Raw genomic sequence first — 19,461 nt, 5'->3', positions numbered from 1 at the left:
CTCTATGCTGCACATACAGTGGTCTATGAGCACATGTTAATATCTACTCTATGCTGCACATACAGTGATCTATGAGCACATGTTAATATCTACTCTATGCTGCACATACAGTGATCTATGAGCACATGTTAATATCTACTCTATACTGCACATACAGTGGTCTATGAGCACATGTTAATATCTACTCTATGCTGCACATACAGTGGTCTATGAGCACATGTTAATATCTACTCTATGCTGCACATACAGTGGTCTATGAGCACATGTTAATATCTACTCTATGCTGCACATACAGTGGTCTATGAGCACATGTTAATATCTACTCTATGCTGCACATACAGTAGTCTATGAGCACATGTTAATATCTACTCTATGCTGCACATACAGTGGTCTATGAGCACATGTTAATATCTACTCTATGCTGCACATACAGTAGTCTATGAGCACATGTTAATATCTACTCTATGCTGCACATACAGTGATCTATGAGCACATGTTAATATCTACTCTATGCTGCACATACAGTGGTCTAGGAGCACATGTTAATATCTACTCTATGCTGCACATACAGTGGTCTATGAGCACATGTTAATATCTACTCCATGCTGCACATACAGTAGTCTATGAGCACATGTTAATATCTACTCTATGCTGCACATACAGTGGTCTATGAGCACATGTTAATATCTACTCTATGCTGCACATACAGTGGTCTATGAGCACATGTTAATATCTACTCTATGCTGCACATACAGTGGTCTATGAGCACATGTTAATATCTACTCTATGCTGCACATACAGTGGTCTAGGAGCACATGTTAATATCTACTCTATGCTGCACATACAGTGGTCTAGGAGCACATGTTAATATCTACTCTATGCTGCACATACAGTGGTCTATGAGCACATGTTAATATCTACTCTATGCTGCACATACAGTGGTCTAGGAGCACATGTTAATATCTACTCTATGCTGCACATACAGTGATCTATGAGCACATGTTAATATCTACTCTATGCTGCACATACAGTGGTCTATGAGCACATGTTAATATCTACTCTATGCTGCACATCCAGTGATCTATGAGCACATGTTAATATCTACTCTATGCTGCACATACAGTAGTCTATGAGCACATGTTAATATCTACTCTATGCTGCACATACAGTGGTCTATGAGCACATGTTAATATCTACTCTATGCTGCACATACAGTGGTCTATGAGCACATGTTAATATCTACTCTATGCTGCACATACAGTGGTCTAGGAGCACATGTTAATATCTACTCTATGCTGCACATACAGTGGTCTATGAGCACATGTTAATATCTACTCTATGCTGCACATACAGTGGTCCATGAGCACATGTTAATATCTACTCTATGCTGCACATACAGTGGTGCCAGGGAAGACAAGGGCTCATTAAACACTTTCTGTGTCCAAGACGCATGGGGCGTTCTCAGCTAATCTAGCCCATTCTTGGACATACTCTATTACTCAAAGGTATTTTTACTCAAGGGGACGTCGTCCGATGACGTCATGACGCAACCGGAAGTAAACATTTCTTTTGTCTTTTCAGGACACAGCTTCTAAAACCTTTCAAGAGTTAAGGCAAGAACAAAGATTTTGGGGCAGTACTTGTGTGCAAAAATATGAATTCCTCTATTGAGGAAACCAATAGCCATTGAAGAGGATGATTGTACAGGAGGGTTTAACAGACCACGTTCTAGAATCTAGTAGAAGTTATGGCCCGCAGTAGAGCCAGTAGATAATGATATTAAAATAGGTTGGGCAAGTGATGTTTCCGTGTTTGTTAAACAGCTCTATATTCTGATAGTAATCACATTCATTGCTATAGTGTTTGTTCAGTAACATGAGTCTCCCCTGTCTCTCCAGCTCTTTGGTAAGCAGAAAATGCATTTCCAGGTCGGGATACCCATGTTATCCAATGGGGAGCGAGAACTCACACGGGATCGGCAACCCACCTGGAACATGTACTGTATTGTCTGTTTATTAAAAAAGCTGGCGAGACAGGGGACAAACGCTGTAGCAGTGGTTACAAGCAGAATATAGTGCGTTAACTTCAAAACACATCACCGCCTCTTACCAAACTACTTCACCATCACCATGCTAATCACTGTTTTCAAAAGAATCATCGGATCCGTGTTCTTCTTCATCATCGTCATCGTCGTCGTCATATTCATCATCAGAGCGATCGCTCCTCAGCTTGAGAGCCATGGGAGACTTAAGGGCAGCATCGGGGAAATCACCAGGCATCTGTCCAACGGTTTCCCAGGAGTCCGTCTCGTCACAGTAGCGCTCGATGTTCGGGAGTCGGCTACACGAGGACCAGGGACGTGCAAAGAATGTTAGAGAGGCAGGGGCTGAGATTGTGGTTGTCTGGCTACGAGAGCAGTGTTGATTTCGTCGACTAAAACTATGACGAAAAATGTTTGTCGACTGGGTTTTTTTCACTGACGAAAACTAAATAAAAACGAAATAAAAACTAAGCTGTGATGACTGGAAACTAAGACTAAATATATTGTGAATTTCGTCAACAAAATAAAAACTTGACTAAAACGTTAGGGAGGGACTAGTGGAGAAGAGAGTCATTTTATGTTTAGTTGGTCTCAGGTGTTGCGTGCTGAAAATAGAAGATCTACAAGCGTTGTGAGCTTGTAGATCGGCTATTTTCAGCACACAACTAAGTGTAAAATCAGCCATTACAATGCCATCAAGGCCTGCCAAAATACATTTCAGTTGACTAAATAAACTGTAGATTTAGTCGCCAAAAAATCTTTTGATATTTAGTCGACTAAAACTAACACTTTTCAGGTGACTAAATCATGACTAAAACTAAATGACATTTTATTCAAAAGACTATGACTAAAACAAAATCCCTCCCCTCCCCCCTCTTTGTATTTACCTACTGTATGATGTTTTTTATTTTTTTATTTTTAAATTGTTTCCCTCTTTTTTTCCTGACTATATCTACTGCATAGTACTGTGTTCTATCCGTCTGTCATTCAATGTTATATGAGATACTTCAATGGTTTCCTATGGAAATAAGCTTAGTCTTTTCTAGGATCTCCTTTTAGTAGACCTTGTACCAGTGAACTGTACCGTCATGAAACTGTAATTTTCCTATGCAAACTTCTTCTAATAAAGTCTTCAATCAATCAAAAAAAATCTAAATTTGCTGTCAAAAACAACACTGTACGCGAGGCTATGTCTTACCTGAAGCTGACGTCTATCCCTCCCAGGACGTAGATGTCTCCGTGCAACAGGGTCACGCGGGGCTGGAAGCGAGGCTCCAGCATGGGGGAGCACATGGTCCACCGGTCGGCCCTGGGGTCCAAGCACTCCACCGTGTTCTCAAACACATAATGGGGCCCGGCGCTCTTGGACTTCATATTGGTATAATTACGACCACCTGTAAAGACAAAGAATTTAGGACGCGTTATTGCGTGTTATTACTTGAACCATTATTGTATGCTTTAGCTGTTGAAAAATAGCAGATATACAGGGTTCCAACACATTTATTACCAATTCATTTCCAAAACTTTTCCAAAACTTTTCTAGAATATTTAACCCAATTTTCCAGGACTATATAACAATAATTCAGCTCAATAACAAGTCGCTTACTCCTATGTGAAATGCCCAAAGACAGGTAGTGTATGCCAGTGGTTCTCAACCTTTTCAGGCTGTGACCCCCAAAATAATCATATTTTAACTGGGGACCCCGGCACCCTGACGAGCACTAAGAGTTGAGGAATTTTGTATAACACGTTTCTATTGTGAGCATGTAGATCGGCTATTTTCACAATTTCTGCCTCTAATATTTGACAATTTGGCCAATGTTTAATTTATCATTTCAAAGGTATTAACAAAATCCATAACCAAAGACAATGCATAGCTATTTTTTTCCAGGACCTTCCAGGACCCTTGATCAATTCCAAAACTTTTCCAGTACTGGAAAAATATTTTTCTAATTTCAAAATATTTCCAGGAATTTCATGACCGTGGATATACAAGATCACAGCGCGAGCTGCGAGCTCGTACATCTGCTATTTTTTTTAAAACCTTGAACATTTGAATATTTTTGACCCAATTCTATAAGTGTTGGATAAGGATTCTAAATACTAACAGGTTTCTGAAAAATACTATGTTTCTATTTGAGTGGTGCTCAAACTTTTTCATATCAAGGACCCCCAAAACGATATGTATTTGGCCACGGATCCCCATCTAAAAATATTCAGTGGTTTTACTACTGTCTCATTCTGAAGGGGTCAAAGAAAGGCTATTTTGTTGTCTTTTTTACCTTGCATGTTTGATTACATTTGGTAATATGAGTTATTTGTGTTTTGTTCAGAGCACACACCTGACAAAAGACCACTGATATTAAATATCGATGATAGTTCAATAAAATATTGTAGTTGTGATGCATATGCATATGTGAGATTGTTATGGTCCTACCGAATCTACATTTTGTCAGGAGATATAGTCGGCCCTTTGGGTGTTTTAATGTGTTCTAATGTGGCCCCCTTTGAAAAAGGTTTGGACAACACATTACTAATTACTTACTAATCACAATTACAATCCCGATAGCGTAGAGCTTTCATTCAGAGTGCAGACAGGTATGATACTTGAGATGTGCCGATTGATCGATGAGTGATCCAATGGCGTCAGTTCAGCAAAAGCTAGGGTATGGCAAAGATGGGAGTCCTCGCGAAAAAAAATGGTTTTGTCCGTTTTTTTTACCCGGGTTTCTACAGTTTCTTGGGCTGGATATGGCAGCCTGGAACGGTTGTTCAAGTGCAGCTAAACTTGGCATGTTAGTAAACGTGCCACAATTGACGATAATGCATTGCACCTATGCAGCTGACCTGCGGAACCTGGAAATATACCATTCTGTCAAGATGGGGAGAATATAATTATAATACCTTGTTAAAGTAACCATTTTGTTACATTTTGCATTTGTAGTTATTTTACTGTAATTTAACAACATAATAACCAGCACAGATAGACAAAGAGACATTCATGGAGTTATATTTAAAAGTAACCTTTTCCTCCCTGGACCCAGGGTATGGCAGCTGCATACCCCTGCCATACCCAATTGACGCCCCTGGAGTGATCGCGATCGGCCGATAATGCCTCTATCGGCTTTGATTGGTATTGGCTTTGCCTCGATCGGCTTTGCCGATCTACAAGCTAGATCAGCTATTTTCACAATATTTATCTGTGGGACTGAATGTAACCTCAGCTTCAAATCCTACAAGTTGAATTGGATACTAAGACGGCAATCTCCTAATGTTTATACAATGTATACATACAATGTCAATGTTTTGTAAGAAGAATCATTAAATATAAAGGCTGCTACAGTAACACAATAAATAGAAGAATTTATAGATTTGACGATCGAACGGGAATATCGGTATCTGCAGATACTGATTCCAGTTGATCGGTGAACGGTATCGGAGCATCTCTATATGATACCTATAGCGTAGAGCTTTCCGTTCAGAGCGCAGACAGCAGGGAGATCACGTAGAATCTGCATGGGAGGGACTTCTGTCCACACGGATGTTTCAGGGTTGAACTTAGACACCTGGGGTAAGGCTGGCTTTCTAGGAGTTCCTAGGGATAAAAAGGACAGACGCACGGACACACACACACAAATTGAAAAAAATAGCAGATATACAAGTTCACAAGCTTGTAGATTTTTGAAAAGTCATGAAAATTCTTGCAAATCTTAGAATCGATGTATTTTTAAAGCGAACATTTGTAACCAGAATTGTGCGCTGTGAGCTTGTATATCTGCTATTTTTAATAGTTAAAACATACAAAAATGGTTTAAGTAATAATGTGTAATAGCGCATTCAAGGTCTTAATGGGTTAAGCTGGTTGCACACTGCACTGCATGTTTTCGTTGCGTTTTGGAAATCCGAAATCCTCAAAAGCATTTTTCAGGCCAAGGAGAGAGAGAGAAAGGGAGAGAGAGAGCAAAGGACCCAGTGGTGAAAGTTTGCGAAAATCGAAAAAAATCAACCCTGGTCCGAAAATAAATACGAAACGGGCGGCAGTGTGAAAACGTGATTGACATAACATGAGGTTGTTTTTTTTTTCTTCCTGCGCTCCGAAATTCACTGCGATGTTCGTCCCGAAAAACGCAGCAGTGTGCAAAGACCTTTATTCATTATGCTTGACATACATTACACAGGGTTCCCACACATCTTTACCAATTCATTTCCAAAACTTTTCCAAAACCTTTCCAGAATATTTAACCGCCGATTTCCAGGACTATATAACAATAATTCAGCTCAATAACGAGTCGCTTAAGGTGGTTGCACACTGCTGCGTTTTTCGTTGCGAAATGCGTTTTTCAGGGCAAGGAGAGAGAGAAAGATAGAGAGAGCAAGGGACCAAGTGGTGCGCGAAACGGGCGGCAGTGTGCAAACGTGACTGACATAACGTGAGGTTGATTTTTTTATTTGCGTGCTCCGAAATTCACTCCGATATTCGGCCCGAAAAACGCAGCAGTGTGCAACCAGCTTTACTCCTATGCGCAACGCCCAAAGACAGGTAGTGTATGCCAGTGGTTTTCAACCTTTTCAGGCCGTGACCCCCGAAATAATCATATTTGAACTGGGGAGCCCGGACGATTACTAAGAGTAGAGACATTTTTATAACATGGTTTTATTGTGAAAATAGCAGATCTACATGCTCACAACGCCTCGCGTTGCGAGGCGTTGTGAGCATGTAGATCTGCTATTTTCACAATTTCTGCCTCTAATATTTGACAATTTGGCCAATGTTTAATTTGTCATTTCAGCGGTATTAACAAAATCAATAACAAAAAGACAATGCACAGCTATTTTTTCCAGGACCTTCCAGGACCCTTGATCAATTCCAAAACTTTTCCAGTACTAGAAAAATAAAATAATTCTAATTTCAAAATATTTCCAGGAATTTCATGACCGTGGGAACCCTGATTACATAAAACACCCAGCAGTTTGAACGTGCAGGTGAATAAACCCGTTCCATACCAATAAAATAGAGGTGTCCATCCAGTGCCACTGCATTACGGTGACCAGAATCATAGTAGGCCGCCACACCCACACCCTCCATGAGCTGCCAGGTGTTGGTGACGGGCTGGTAGCGCTCCATGGAGTCCTGACTCTCACTCCCAGAGCCGCTCACTGCAAACACACATCCATCCAGCAGCACCAGGCCTAGAAAAGAATATGAATAAACCTAAGCTTTAGAAGTGATTACCTTGGCCATATGCCCTATGCAGCCTCTCATTCATTATGAATAAAGCAGGGGTCTTCAACGTTTTCAGGCCAAGGACCCCTTAGTTGAGAGAGAGATGAAGCAGGGACCCCCACAACCTTTTCATAGATTCCATATAGTTTCATTGTTTGACAGCACAATCATCAGTGTATGTTGGATTTATGTAAATTTGTGTGTTCAGATATTTAACCACTTGAACCGTCAATAAGTAATTAAAAGCCTGGGTTTCCGAGGCTAATGAGTAATAAACTTGCCATTTCACTCTGTACTTGGTCAGAGGTCTGCTCTTTTTCCCCTCTAAACCAAACCCCCGAAAATAGCCGATCTACAAGTTGAGAGCTTGTAGATCTGCTATTTTTGGCTACAGTTCTCGGAATATGGACACTAGGGTTCAAGTGGTTAATATAAAAAGGATTGGAAGATTTGGAGGACCCCCTGTAGTAACTCTGAGGACCCCCTAGGGGTCCCGGACGTTCCGGTCCCAGAAGTTATGCGGGAAGGCCTACTGAGTGGCAAAAAACTACTTTCTGGCCTCGACAGCCCATACATCCAAACAGACAAATCCTATCTGATTGCATTAAACAACGTTAAAACGATGTTAAAAGTGATTACCTTGGCCATATGCACTATGCAGCCTCTCATCCAACTTCCTAGACATACCAGACACGCTGTTGTAGCCTGTGAAGGGTTAAAAGCATGTTTACTAGGATGCGGAAACCGGAGTACAGGGCTGGCCTGAGCTCTCGCGAGACTTCCCCTGTAGCCTCGGAGCTGAGGCAGGAAGTTTCCGCATCCTAGTAAACATGCTTTTAACCCTTCACAGGCTACAACAGTGTGTCTGGTATGTCTAGGAAGCCTGTCTGGACGATTCATAAAAAATATATTTATTTTTTGAAGTGGCCGAAACGGGCGCTTTTGTATAGTGACGATAAGCCTGTTTTAGCTGTGGGGACTAATCTACAAATCTCAGAACAGGGGCAGAAATGAGGCATATCAACCATAGACTGTAGAAAAATATGGACGAAGTGAAGCCATTGGTTTCTATGCAGCGCAAATGGCCCTTTCTATCCCTTGGTATATGGGTGTCACCATCATAGAATTGTAAAGGCATCAGAGATGCTATTGGCTGCCAACGGTCACGTGCACCGCAGGGATACATGGGAGAATGTGGTCGGAGCCTCCCGAAATACAGCACACCAAGAAGAACACAGCCGGCTGGTATCAGTTTAGTTGGCCACGCCCCCCCGCAACTTTATCATTTATTTTAAAATAAATTGGACCACATTTCAACAAAACGAATATGATGGTGATTGAAAGGCAATTTTTAACTAGCGATAGGAACCATACACTACAGTATTCATGAAAATGTTAATTAAGGTTAGAAAACGAAAGGGGAAAATGAATGGGATCCAATGGAGAGCAATTCTTTTTGCGATCGGCCGGGGGGGGGGGGGGGGGGGGGGGGGGGGGAACAGCGCAACTAGCGGCCAATCATAGGAAGTTTTACTTCCGTATTGGAGTCATTTTAATTCGGCAGAACTATGCCCCTGATATCAACCTAACCAGGTAAGGTTGTCAGTGGAAACATTCTCATTCAGGGGGGGGTCCTATTTTGGTCTGTATTACTCCTTTAATGTGGTTAAATTGAAGGTCACATTTTGACAGTCTTACTGAAGTTATGTCGTGCCACGTTCATGGGAGCCATCTCCGACCAGGAGTTACGGTGAACATCGTAACGCCACATCTCTTTACTGTTGTTATGGACTGAACCATCACCATATCCTCCGGCCAAATACAGAACGGAGCCTGTGGTGGAATTAAAACAAAGAGTTATGCCTTGATCGTTAGGCCTACATTAATAAAGATTTTAAGCTATTTAGGCCTGACCTGAGGTTTTTCTGAAAAAAGTCAAATATTATTCAAAAATTACAAAAACAAATATATTGCTACATACTGTACATGTACTGTACTATTCTAAAATATGTTCCCGGCCTGAATGGGTTAATATGCATGCGCAGCTTGAAATTACATCATATATTTTCCATCTTATTCATCTCCATTTTATTGTGGTTGTTCACTTATCAACACACTTTTTTTGAAGGAGGAAATCAGCACTCACTTAAAAGATTATTCTTTCTTGGGTTAGTGTTAATAAGAATAATCTTCAAAGTGAGAGCTGGTTTCATAAAGGTTTGTTGTTGCTTGAACCGTGCACCCGAGATACAGTATTCTTGAATCCCACGTTGATGAGTGCTCCTCTTTCTTCAAGTTCACTTATCAAGCCAGGAAATTCACCAATAGTAGGGCTGACCCAAATAGTTAGAATATTCAAAGCTTTGTTCCACAAGTCAATTGATTTTCAGTGCTTGGACTTTCAGCGCTTTGACTCGATAACACATCAACTGGGCAGTTCAGAAACCCATCTACCAGTGACATCATCGTTAAGCAGATTTGTTTTTATAAGATAAGATATTATTTATAAGATTATTATAATGAAAACAATTCCTTCCATTATAACATTGCAACTTTTCAGGAATAGAAAGCCTGCCGTTTCTATTAGCTTGGATTCTTGGACTCCTATGAGACACAGACCGAGTAGGACATATTTTTGCTATTTTATCATGAACATTAGTGAGGACCAATATGAAGACAAGTTGAAAAGTGGTGAAGTCGTCCTTTAAATTGTCCAAACAGAGTAGGACCCACCACTACAAGTTGATCCTCACCTGTCATGAGCACAGCGTACGCCTCTACCTTCTGGGGCAGCCGTCCCAGAGTGGTCCACTGACTGGTGAGAGGATCGAAGCTCTCCACTTTGTGAAACTTCTTCTTCTTATTGGTCGATCTCCCCGCTGCCGCCTTCTCTGCCCCTCTTCCTACCGTCACGAACACTTCAACAAGCAGGAGAGAAGGAGCAGTAGTCAGTCAGATAGTAGATTGTAAACCGTAGCCGTGGCTCCATAGCACCCGGCACTGACACTAAAACTCAAATCCCCATAATCCATTGGGAGAAAATGGAATGGCAGGGATGGCAGTATGATTTTTTCTTTACCGGATGAGAGAAAAGACGAATCGCTGTGTTCATGGAGGCTCGAAAATCACGTAAAAACACTGAAAAACGCTGGCAGAAGCTACCGAATTAATTAGTGATATACCTGGCAACCACTGTGTTAAGGGTGAATTGTAAAATGTAGATAATTAAATCATGATGACGCAATTAGCATTAAAAACACAGTTGTATATCAGTTTAAACAAGCACGCAAGTGTTCAGCAGGGTACCTGTGGTCCTGCGTGGGCCTGTTGTGTTGCTGTAAGGCTGCTCCCCCTTGGCCTCAGAAATGAACCTCTGGCAGCCCTGGTGATCTTTCACCACATCCAGACGCTCGACCACAGTGTGGAGGTAGGAGGGACTGATGAGAGGCAGACGGATCTGCTCCAGAACCTTAAAGAACACAAACAAGTTATTTACTAGTCCAACTGGATCTTGGAGGGGAAAACATCATATATCACCAGCAAGCACTGTGTTTAGATGCCAAGCATACATACCTGGTAGGAGACATACTGTATCTATAGCAGGGGTTCCCAAACCTTTTTTTTTGTCTCAGGGCACCCCATGAATATTTTTTTAATCCGAGGCACCCTTACATTATAATGTTCACTCCCAGCACCTTTATAGCATTATTGTCTTTGTCGGGTGGAAACCTTGTATGTCCAAAACCGTTCGTTTTGTATTTATCATCTATAAAATGTACTAAACTAGTGAAAACAGCAGATCTACAAGCACACAACGCCTCGCGATGCGAGGCGTTGTGTGCTTGTAGATTGGCTGTTTTTTTCACTAGTTTTGTGTGACAGAGGTTTCTGCCTGACAGTGACGATATTTTAGTGGTTATATTGCGAGGAAAACGTTGAGATAATAGCCATTTTGGTTAGAACTGACTGAAAATAACTTTGTGATACTAAATATTTCTTCAAGTGTCCAAATAAATTCCAAATATTATCAAATGATCTCGCGGCAGCCCTGGACAGCCGTCGCGGCACCCCAGGGTGCCCCGTCACCCACTTTGAAAAGCCCTGATCGATAGGAAGGAAAGAAAGAAAGAAAGCACTGACCTTTTCAAAGTTCTGCCTGTGGGAAGGACACTTCTCCAACCACAACATGGCTGCCTTAAACACCGTGTCCTCCTTGGGCACGTTGAGATGGTCGCTGGCAAGAATCTGTGTCACTCTTTCCACAGAGAGAGAGAGGAACTCTTCCTATTGATAGGGGAAAAAGTAGATTAGAGTAGATTTTAGTAATGTATTTTGTTGAGACCCTTGCTAAAAAACCGACTACGTAAACAAAAACCCACTCGTCCTAGACAATTTGCCCTCCTGGCCCCCAAACTGTGGAATAAACTCCCTGTCGCACTTAGAACTAAAGCACTCACTCCCTAGCTTCCGCCGTGGCCTGAAGACTCACCTCTTCAGACTCCACCTAAACCCATAGCACTACTGTAACACTTCCCCTTCCCTCGATGACCACACATGAAGATAGATAGCATTTTTAGGTTTTAGAAGTTTATACTGATTAGGTGCGTGGTCTACCTATGTTATTATTATTATGTTGTTGACATATTATCTTGCTTATTATATTGATGTATTACCTGCTTATTGTAAGTCGCTTTGGATTAAAAACATCTGCTAAATGCCTAAAAGTTCAACTGTAAAGTAAGACAAACAACAACAACAACAAACATGGTTAGTGTACGATCCCTCAGTCACTAACCTGTTGGTAGACCTCAGTGAAGTGCTCCAGAATGTACTCCATGCTCTGTTCCTCCAGCATTTCACAGGAGTGGTCGTCTGCACAGCAGAACATCTCCACACAGTTGTTGACGTCCATGTGACGCTCCATGTAGTCAGAGCAGGCCTCTCTCACAGCGCTGACATCAAACAGGTCTGAGGCTGCTAGCAGGGGCTGAGCAGAAGCACATGAACAACATGTGTTCATTTAGAGCCGCAACGCATTATTATTTTAATCATTATTTTATGCTTTAACTATTTAAAGAAATGTGCAGATAAGCTCACAGCTTGTAGATATGCTATCTTCTAAATCCTTTTTCTAAATTAGTGGTTCTCAAACTTTTTCAAGTCAAGGACCCCCAAAATGACCCCAAAATGTATTTGGCCTTTGGCCCCATCAAAAAATATGTTGTTCCAGGGACCCCCAGACGCAGAGATTTGAAAGATAAATTCAAAGACTTGCAAATATCTTTCAAAAATAGGAGATCTACAAGCTCGCAGCCGAGCTGTGAGCTTGTAGATCTGCAATTTTTTGTAGGACAAACATGGAGACAATGAATAATGTTTGATGATGATCAGGGGTTGACACTAAGGTCTCATAGTCACTTGCCAAGCAAACTCCACCTGCCCGTTAGTTTTATTTACCTGCCGGGGGCAGGTGGGCAAGCCTTATTGTCAATGCCTGATGATACTACATTACCTGCACATTATCCGGGGAGATGGACACCCTGTAAGTGTAGGCAAAGTCCACCAGCAGTCCCAACATCTGAGCTTCCACTCCACTCATGGTCACCCTGTCATCTGTAGACTCCTTCATGCCAGATGTAAACATGGCCTGTGGAGGTTGGAAAGGTGAATGGTTGGGGCTCGGAGCAGGGTTGGGATGATAATCACCATTATCATTTATCGTGATAAAAAACACTCACAATAATCGTATTGTACTATTTAAAATTTATCGTGGAATTATCCTCAGTCATGCACTGGGATCAATTCACCTTTTATTTGCAGAACTACCAGTTAAACCCTCTTTAATTGATAAAAGGGATCTGGAAATAATGTACTTGATACTGTATTTTTTTCACTCTCTACCAAATCTATTTGTCAAAAAAATAGCCGAACTACAAGCTCACAACGGGTCGCGTTATCTGCTATTTTTTTGGCAAATGTTCCACCCCAGGATAAGGGAAGTTGGGGATAATTCTATTATCGCGAAACTTCTTGGGTCACAATAATTATGACATGAAATGTTCATATCGTCCCATCCCTGGCTTGGGGTGTTCATGGTTTAGGATATTAGGTTGCGGTGAAAGCCAAGGGGCAGAATTGATAATGTAATTCGCTTTATAAGAAGATATTGGTATCGTAAAAACAGCAGATCAATAAATGTGTGTATGTTTGGGCCGGCTGTGGCTCAGGAGGTGGAGGTAGAGTAATGATACATGGGTCGGAGGTTCGAATCCCGGCTCTTCCTACTGTCCACACATCGAAGTGTCCTTGGGCAAGACACTGAACCTCACATTGCCTCCAGTGGTGTTAGCCTGCCAGTTGCCACCATTGGTGTGTGAATGTGGGAATTGAGGTCATTGGCCGCCTCACCTCTCAATGAATGAATGAATGAATGAAACACTGTAAAGCGCTTTGAGCTCTTGGATTAGCGCCATAACAATGCAATTCATGTGTTTACCTCAAAGTAGGAGCTGAAGGAGGCCAGAACAGAACGATGGCAGGGGAACTGCTGTCCCTCACAGCACAGAGTCACATCACACAGGGTGTTGTTGAGACGCTGTCTGTTGAGACCCTCCAACACCTGGCTGGGATGGTTGGCCTCCACAAACACCTCAGTCTGCAGGGAGGATATGACATGTATATTAATGTCATTATATTATTAGTAAAGGATAGATACCTTCTACTCTGATGTCATTTTGTATGTACAAATATTCCCGGAGAATGCCACTTCTCAAGTCACTGGGGGGGTTTTAGGCATTCTCCTTCACGTTTTTTGAATCTTTGTAACCAATTTAAAAATGTCTTGTAAGTGAAAACAGACAAATAAACAAGGATAGAGGTGCACTGCTGCTGTCCTCCTGAAAGTGCAACCACATTCAGAGTGAGATTTATGATCAGACAAATAAAACAACAACTATTCGTCCGTGAACGATCAAATGTTGCTGTGCTTCATGTCTCAGCTACTCGCAATAGCTTGTGCACAACAATGCAGTTCACCAACAACTGTTTGAACGCGTGCACTGCACACACACGCACGGTGCACGCATGTGAGAAGGAATCTATCACAGGTTTGGGTAAATCGTTCACGCCCCCCAGGCTCACGATGCAGACACACTTAAACAACACTGAACTAAAGTAGCCTCCACATTATTATGAACTACACCTAGCAGCCCTTATCTAATGTAATTGTGCAAATAATGATACTGTTAACACACACCTACAGTACGAAATATACACACAATCAGCCTGTGATGTACAATACACAACAATTACTTTGGCAGAATAACGTAATTATTTACGGAATACAAATGATACAATCACACAGAGTTATAGAGTTATTATTTCTCAAAGAAGTGTTTCTGCAGTAACGGGGGGCATCAACGTTTTACCCAAACCTGTGAGAGATGGCATCACGACACGCACACACACACACACACACACACACACACACACACACACACACACACACACACACACACACACACACACACACACTCAGCTCACACACACTCACATCCCGTCTCATCCTCTCGGCAGCCTGTGGTGATTCTCTCTGGCCGTCAGCATCCATGTTGTCATCCATGGCTGAGGTGAGGTGGAGAGGAGTGGGTCTGAGGTGAGGTGAGGTGGAGAGGAGTGGGTCTGAGAGGTGAGGTGAGGTGGAGAGGAGTGGGTCTGAGTGAGGTGAGGTGATGTGTGCTGGAGTCTGGTCTGGTCTGCAGAGAAAACACAACATCATTACTCTAACATGTGGTCACACAGTGAAATCCTAGACTACTAGAGGGTACAAATGGAACCTTGAACTATAACAAAATATTCTACGTTTTGGGTCTAAATCTCGTCAAATGGTGGTCCGTGGCTCAAATGCTCCATCCACACCACAATAAGTTTACAGAACAAAGTTATCTTCTACACAACGACAATCTCTACCGCCTCCTGTTTGTATTGTACATCGGGGCGGGTATGCATTGGAGTGATGTCCATAACTGGGGGAAAAGGGGACCAAGAAAATCAGAAATTTCTATTGATATGATATATGATATGATATAGTACTTTATTGTCAGTTCACACTGAAATTTGTCTTGCGACACAGCAGCCATGTATGCGACACATAACATATATACAAACATTTTGACACAGGGAACAAAAACAAGACAGGTTTACATACATAAGGATGATATAGACAAGAGCAGTGTCCACCGCTAAGCCTACCTATGGCCAAACTCCTGATTAAGCCTTAATGTCGACTGATGGACAAAGGACCTTTTTAGTCTGACTTTATTGTATTCTGGAACACCTATCTCCTTCCTGAAGGCAGCAACCTATATTCTCTATGCAACACATGGCTACTATTAGAGGTAATATTTCTTGCCAACCTTAGAATGCTGTTATCATACGTAGTCGTATATAGCCTCTGAAGTGGTTGTCCAACTATCTTTGAACAAATGTTCAGCTGTTGCAGCAGTTGTGACTTAAGGGCTGCAGACAAGCATCCATACCAGGTGGTACTACAGTACTGGAGAACACTCATAATGAAAGACGTGAATTATTGTTATTATTGGAGAAGGGCCTGTGTATTTGGTTGCCTGCATGTGCATAGGGCACCTAAGCCAGATCTGCGACAAGTGCACTGGGCGCATATACCTGTACAACTTCACTGCAACAAACACATCCCAGTGTCCTACATAATAGAGAGGATGAAATTGGGGATAATTGTAGAGATGCCTAACTGCCAAAATAATGATGATAATGAATGATATAATGAATTTATTTGTATAGCAAATTTCTAGACTTAGTCAAAATAAAATCAAAATGAAACCAAAGAACTTTAGCATTACATCTTGTGGCTTGATACAGGGTTAGGGTCATTTTTGTAATTATGAAAATTGCAATTGAATATGCCCGAGTTAAATCACCTGCAAGGTGTTTTGTATTATGGCTCTTTGTCATTTTTAGTTTTTTTTTTTTTTTTTAATTGCATGTCTCCCGCCAGTAGCAATTGGGGGCGGGTGTAAGAGCCATGTTGCTTTCTTGACGACACTGAAGTTGGGGTATGGTCACGCCCTAATTGCCTATCACCAATTGTCTATTTAACCAGCTCTGTAACAAGCCACAGGTGTTGTTGATGTGAGAGGCACACAGTTCTTTGACTGTGTGTGACTGAGAGGCTGGTGGTGATATGTTGGTTTATTTCATTTATTAGCTAAAATAAACATCATTTATGTTTAACTTTTATTGGAGAGTTTGGACATCAGTTCTTGGGACACACCACACATCTGAACTTGAGCGTAGGCAACCAGTAGCACCCATAGTTATAGGGACTTTGGGCACTAACTACATTATTAATAATAATGAAATAATAATAAAATCAATGGAATATATTTGTTATTGATCTGTAGGGGGTGCAGTTTAGTAACAAAAAATATATATTTTTTTATAAATATTTTATATTCTGGACAAAAAGTGTACAATACTGTACACCATGCTAATGTCAGCCTCAATCCAATAAACAACTACAAACACGTGCTCACAGCACGCACACACAATGTAAACGTGTTATAATGTACAACAACAAACCAAACACACATACCTCGATGTCTGTGAATGACAACCAAGCGTCCACAACAGCAGCACAACAGACGGGCTGCACACACACAGCGCTGGGAATAAGTCTGTCAACCAGTAGTTAGTTAAATAAACCATGTAGTTTTCACTTTGAGACGTTTTAAACTTTAATAGAACAAAACAAACTGTGGTGAATAAACTGTACTGTATGTGTCAAACCCTCTGCTCCCGCTGCTCCTCTCAAGAGGTGCAACCACTAACTGTGTCCCCCTCACACAACTCACTACACTTGCAGTTCTGGAGACAAACGTGATATTATTCAAACAAAAATGTATATTATATTATACAAAACAAAGTCCATGAAATAAATTACTGGTTCCCAAACAGTGGGTCGTCTCGAGTAAAGAAAAAAAAAAAAAAAAACATTTTCTCTTCCTACAAAAAAATTTAATATAGCCTATATTTCAAAAGATGGAAGACCTTTTGAAATATATTATTTTAGCCATATTTTAAACATTATTTTAAAAAGATTATACAATTTCAAACAAACACGCAAACACATCTAAGAAATTCCATGAATATAAATGAAGAAGTGCATGGTGAAAATCGCCGATCTACAAGCTCTCAATGCGGCGACGCGTTGTGAGCTTGTAGATCTGCTGTTTACACTAGTTTGGGTTCCGGTGTAATTACTCTTCTGGGTCACAGGCTAAAATGTTTGGGAACCACTGAAATAAACCATACAAGATATTACATTTTTTTTTATATAAAGCAAGTTTAAGCAATGATATTTCAAAAATATTATTGTGGCGTGGCAGTTAAATCTATTTATAATATTACCAATTGGCTATAAATTAAAACAGAATAATAGAAATAGAGATTGTGGCAGGTGAATATGTATGCATAAAATACAATACAAGAAAAACTAATCTAGATCAAGTGACAGTCAATAAATTAATTGGCAATTGAAACTTGGATGTTTTCTCAATGTTATTGGGTGATGTCAACTAGTGTCATTGAACTGGTTGGTATGGATGGAGGTGGACACCATGCTCTGACATTCATTAAATCCTGTGGTCAGGTAGGACACCTACTGGTTGACAAGAGGTACTGCATTCCCAGACACGCTCTCATTGTGGACCAAGGTTCCAATCAATCCCAGGTAGGAGATGTAGGCCTACAGTAACCTGATCACCTGCTACTAGAAGGAGATGTAGGCCTACAGTAACCTGATCACCTGCTACTCAAAACGGGTACATTTAAACAAAGCCCATCCTTACCTCCCCCTGACCCTTCTATTGTAAATACCATTTATTTAGCATTAGGTTTTACCACTGTTTTTATGTCTGACTGTTTTTCAGATGATATATTCTGCATGCCTACTGTGTTCTATCTATCTATCTATCTATCTATCTATCTATCTATCTATCTATCTATCTGTCATTCAATGTTATACGAGTTAAAAAAGAAAGGGAAAAAATGGAAAAGAAACCTCAATTGAAATTGGGTGTATCCTTTTAGTTGACCTTGTAGGCCTACCTATCAGTGAACTGTACTGTCATGAAACTGTACCTTTTCCTATATGCAAACTTCTAATAAAGTCTTCAATCAATCAATCAATCAATCAATCAATCAATCAATCAAACCAGGCTAACAGAGTGAGGTGTGAGCCTGCTGGCTCTATGGTCAGCACTGGAACACATGTCCTGACTCCTGCTCCTCCCAGCTGTGCACACATCTGGATCTGAAGTGTTAGCAAACAATGCTATGCTTGACGACCATGCTAATCAAAGATACTCACATATAAATCTCTTCAATAAAAGCTCACATGGTTGTAAATGTATCCATTGTAACTAGGGATGTCCCGATCGGATTGGGAGATCGGAAATCGTGGAGATTGGGGCCGATTTCAAAAGATCGGAAACGGGAGAAAACGATCGGGAAACACCTTGTCTTTATATATTTAAAAATATATAAGCTGATGAGTTTTATTTTAAAATTTCTATTTGTTTTTACTTTTGATACAATGCTGCACTAAGTAAAAAAGAAACTAGGATAGAAGGGATACTTAAATAAAATAAAAAAACCTTATCGGACTACATAAAAGCATTTTCTTTTCTTTTCCTTTAATGCATTGGCGAAAGATCGGATCGGGAAGGATCGGGAGCGAATCAGGAGCGAAAATATGTGATCGGGATCGGCAGCAAAAAAAATGTGATCGGGACATCCCTAATTGTAACATTGTAATGTTCAGAGCCCGACTGATGTGAGATTTGTGGAAAATTCACTATCAACATGTCCTTAACTGAAAAGAGAAAATCAAATATCGGCGTGATTCATCAGCTGGATGTATGTATATTTTATTCTGTACTTATTTACAAAACAACTGACTTATTTACAATACAATATCATATACTATAATCATATATAGACAACTATTTTTATCTGTACAACTCAAATGTAGTAAACTGATTTGAATGTTTCAGCACACTGAAAAGAACAACAATGCACATGATCTGCTACTTTGGCGTGTGACATTGGCTTGTAAAGTATAAATCAAGCCTAAAGTTTCATCTATGAAACCTCTTCATCT

General features: G+C 40.8%; 1 protein-coding gene across 1 annotated transcript; it reads right to left on the bottom strand.

Moving 5' to 3' along the window:
* Positions 1-2,132: 2,132 nt before the first annotated feature.
* On the bottom strand, positions 2,133-14,886 carry LOC308302842 (kelch-like protein 23; the record flags this gene model as incomplete). Its single annotated transcript, XM_080747160.1, has 12 exons — positions 2,133-2,340; positions 3,240-3,435; positions 5,499-5,636; positions 7,085-7,231; positions 8,964-9,098; positions 10,019-10,183; positions 10,572-10,734; positions 11,406-11,549; positions 12,061-12,252; positions 12,778-12,912; positions 13,762-13,920; positions 14,818-14,886. The coding sequence occupies 12 exons, from the start codon at positions 14,884-14,886 to the stop codon at positions 2,133-2,135; spliced, it is 1,851 nt and encodes a 616-aa protein (XP_080603286.1).
* Positions 14,887-19,461: the final 4,575 nt, after the last annotated feature.

The sequence above is a fragment of the Nannobrachium achirus genome (genome assembly GCF_963921795.1).
Source record: "Nannobrachium achirus genome assembly, chromosome: 18".
In the NCBI taxonomy this organism is placed as follows: domain Eukaryota; kingdom Metazoa; phylum Chordata; class Actinopteri; order Myctophiformes; family Myctophidae; genus Nannobrachium; species Nannobrachium achirus.
Note: the sequence above shows the minus strand (reverse complement) of the source record. Positions and strands in the feature narration are given on the sequence as shown.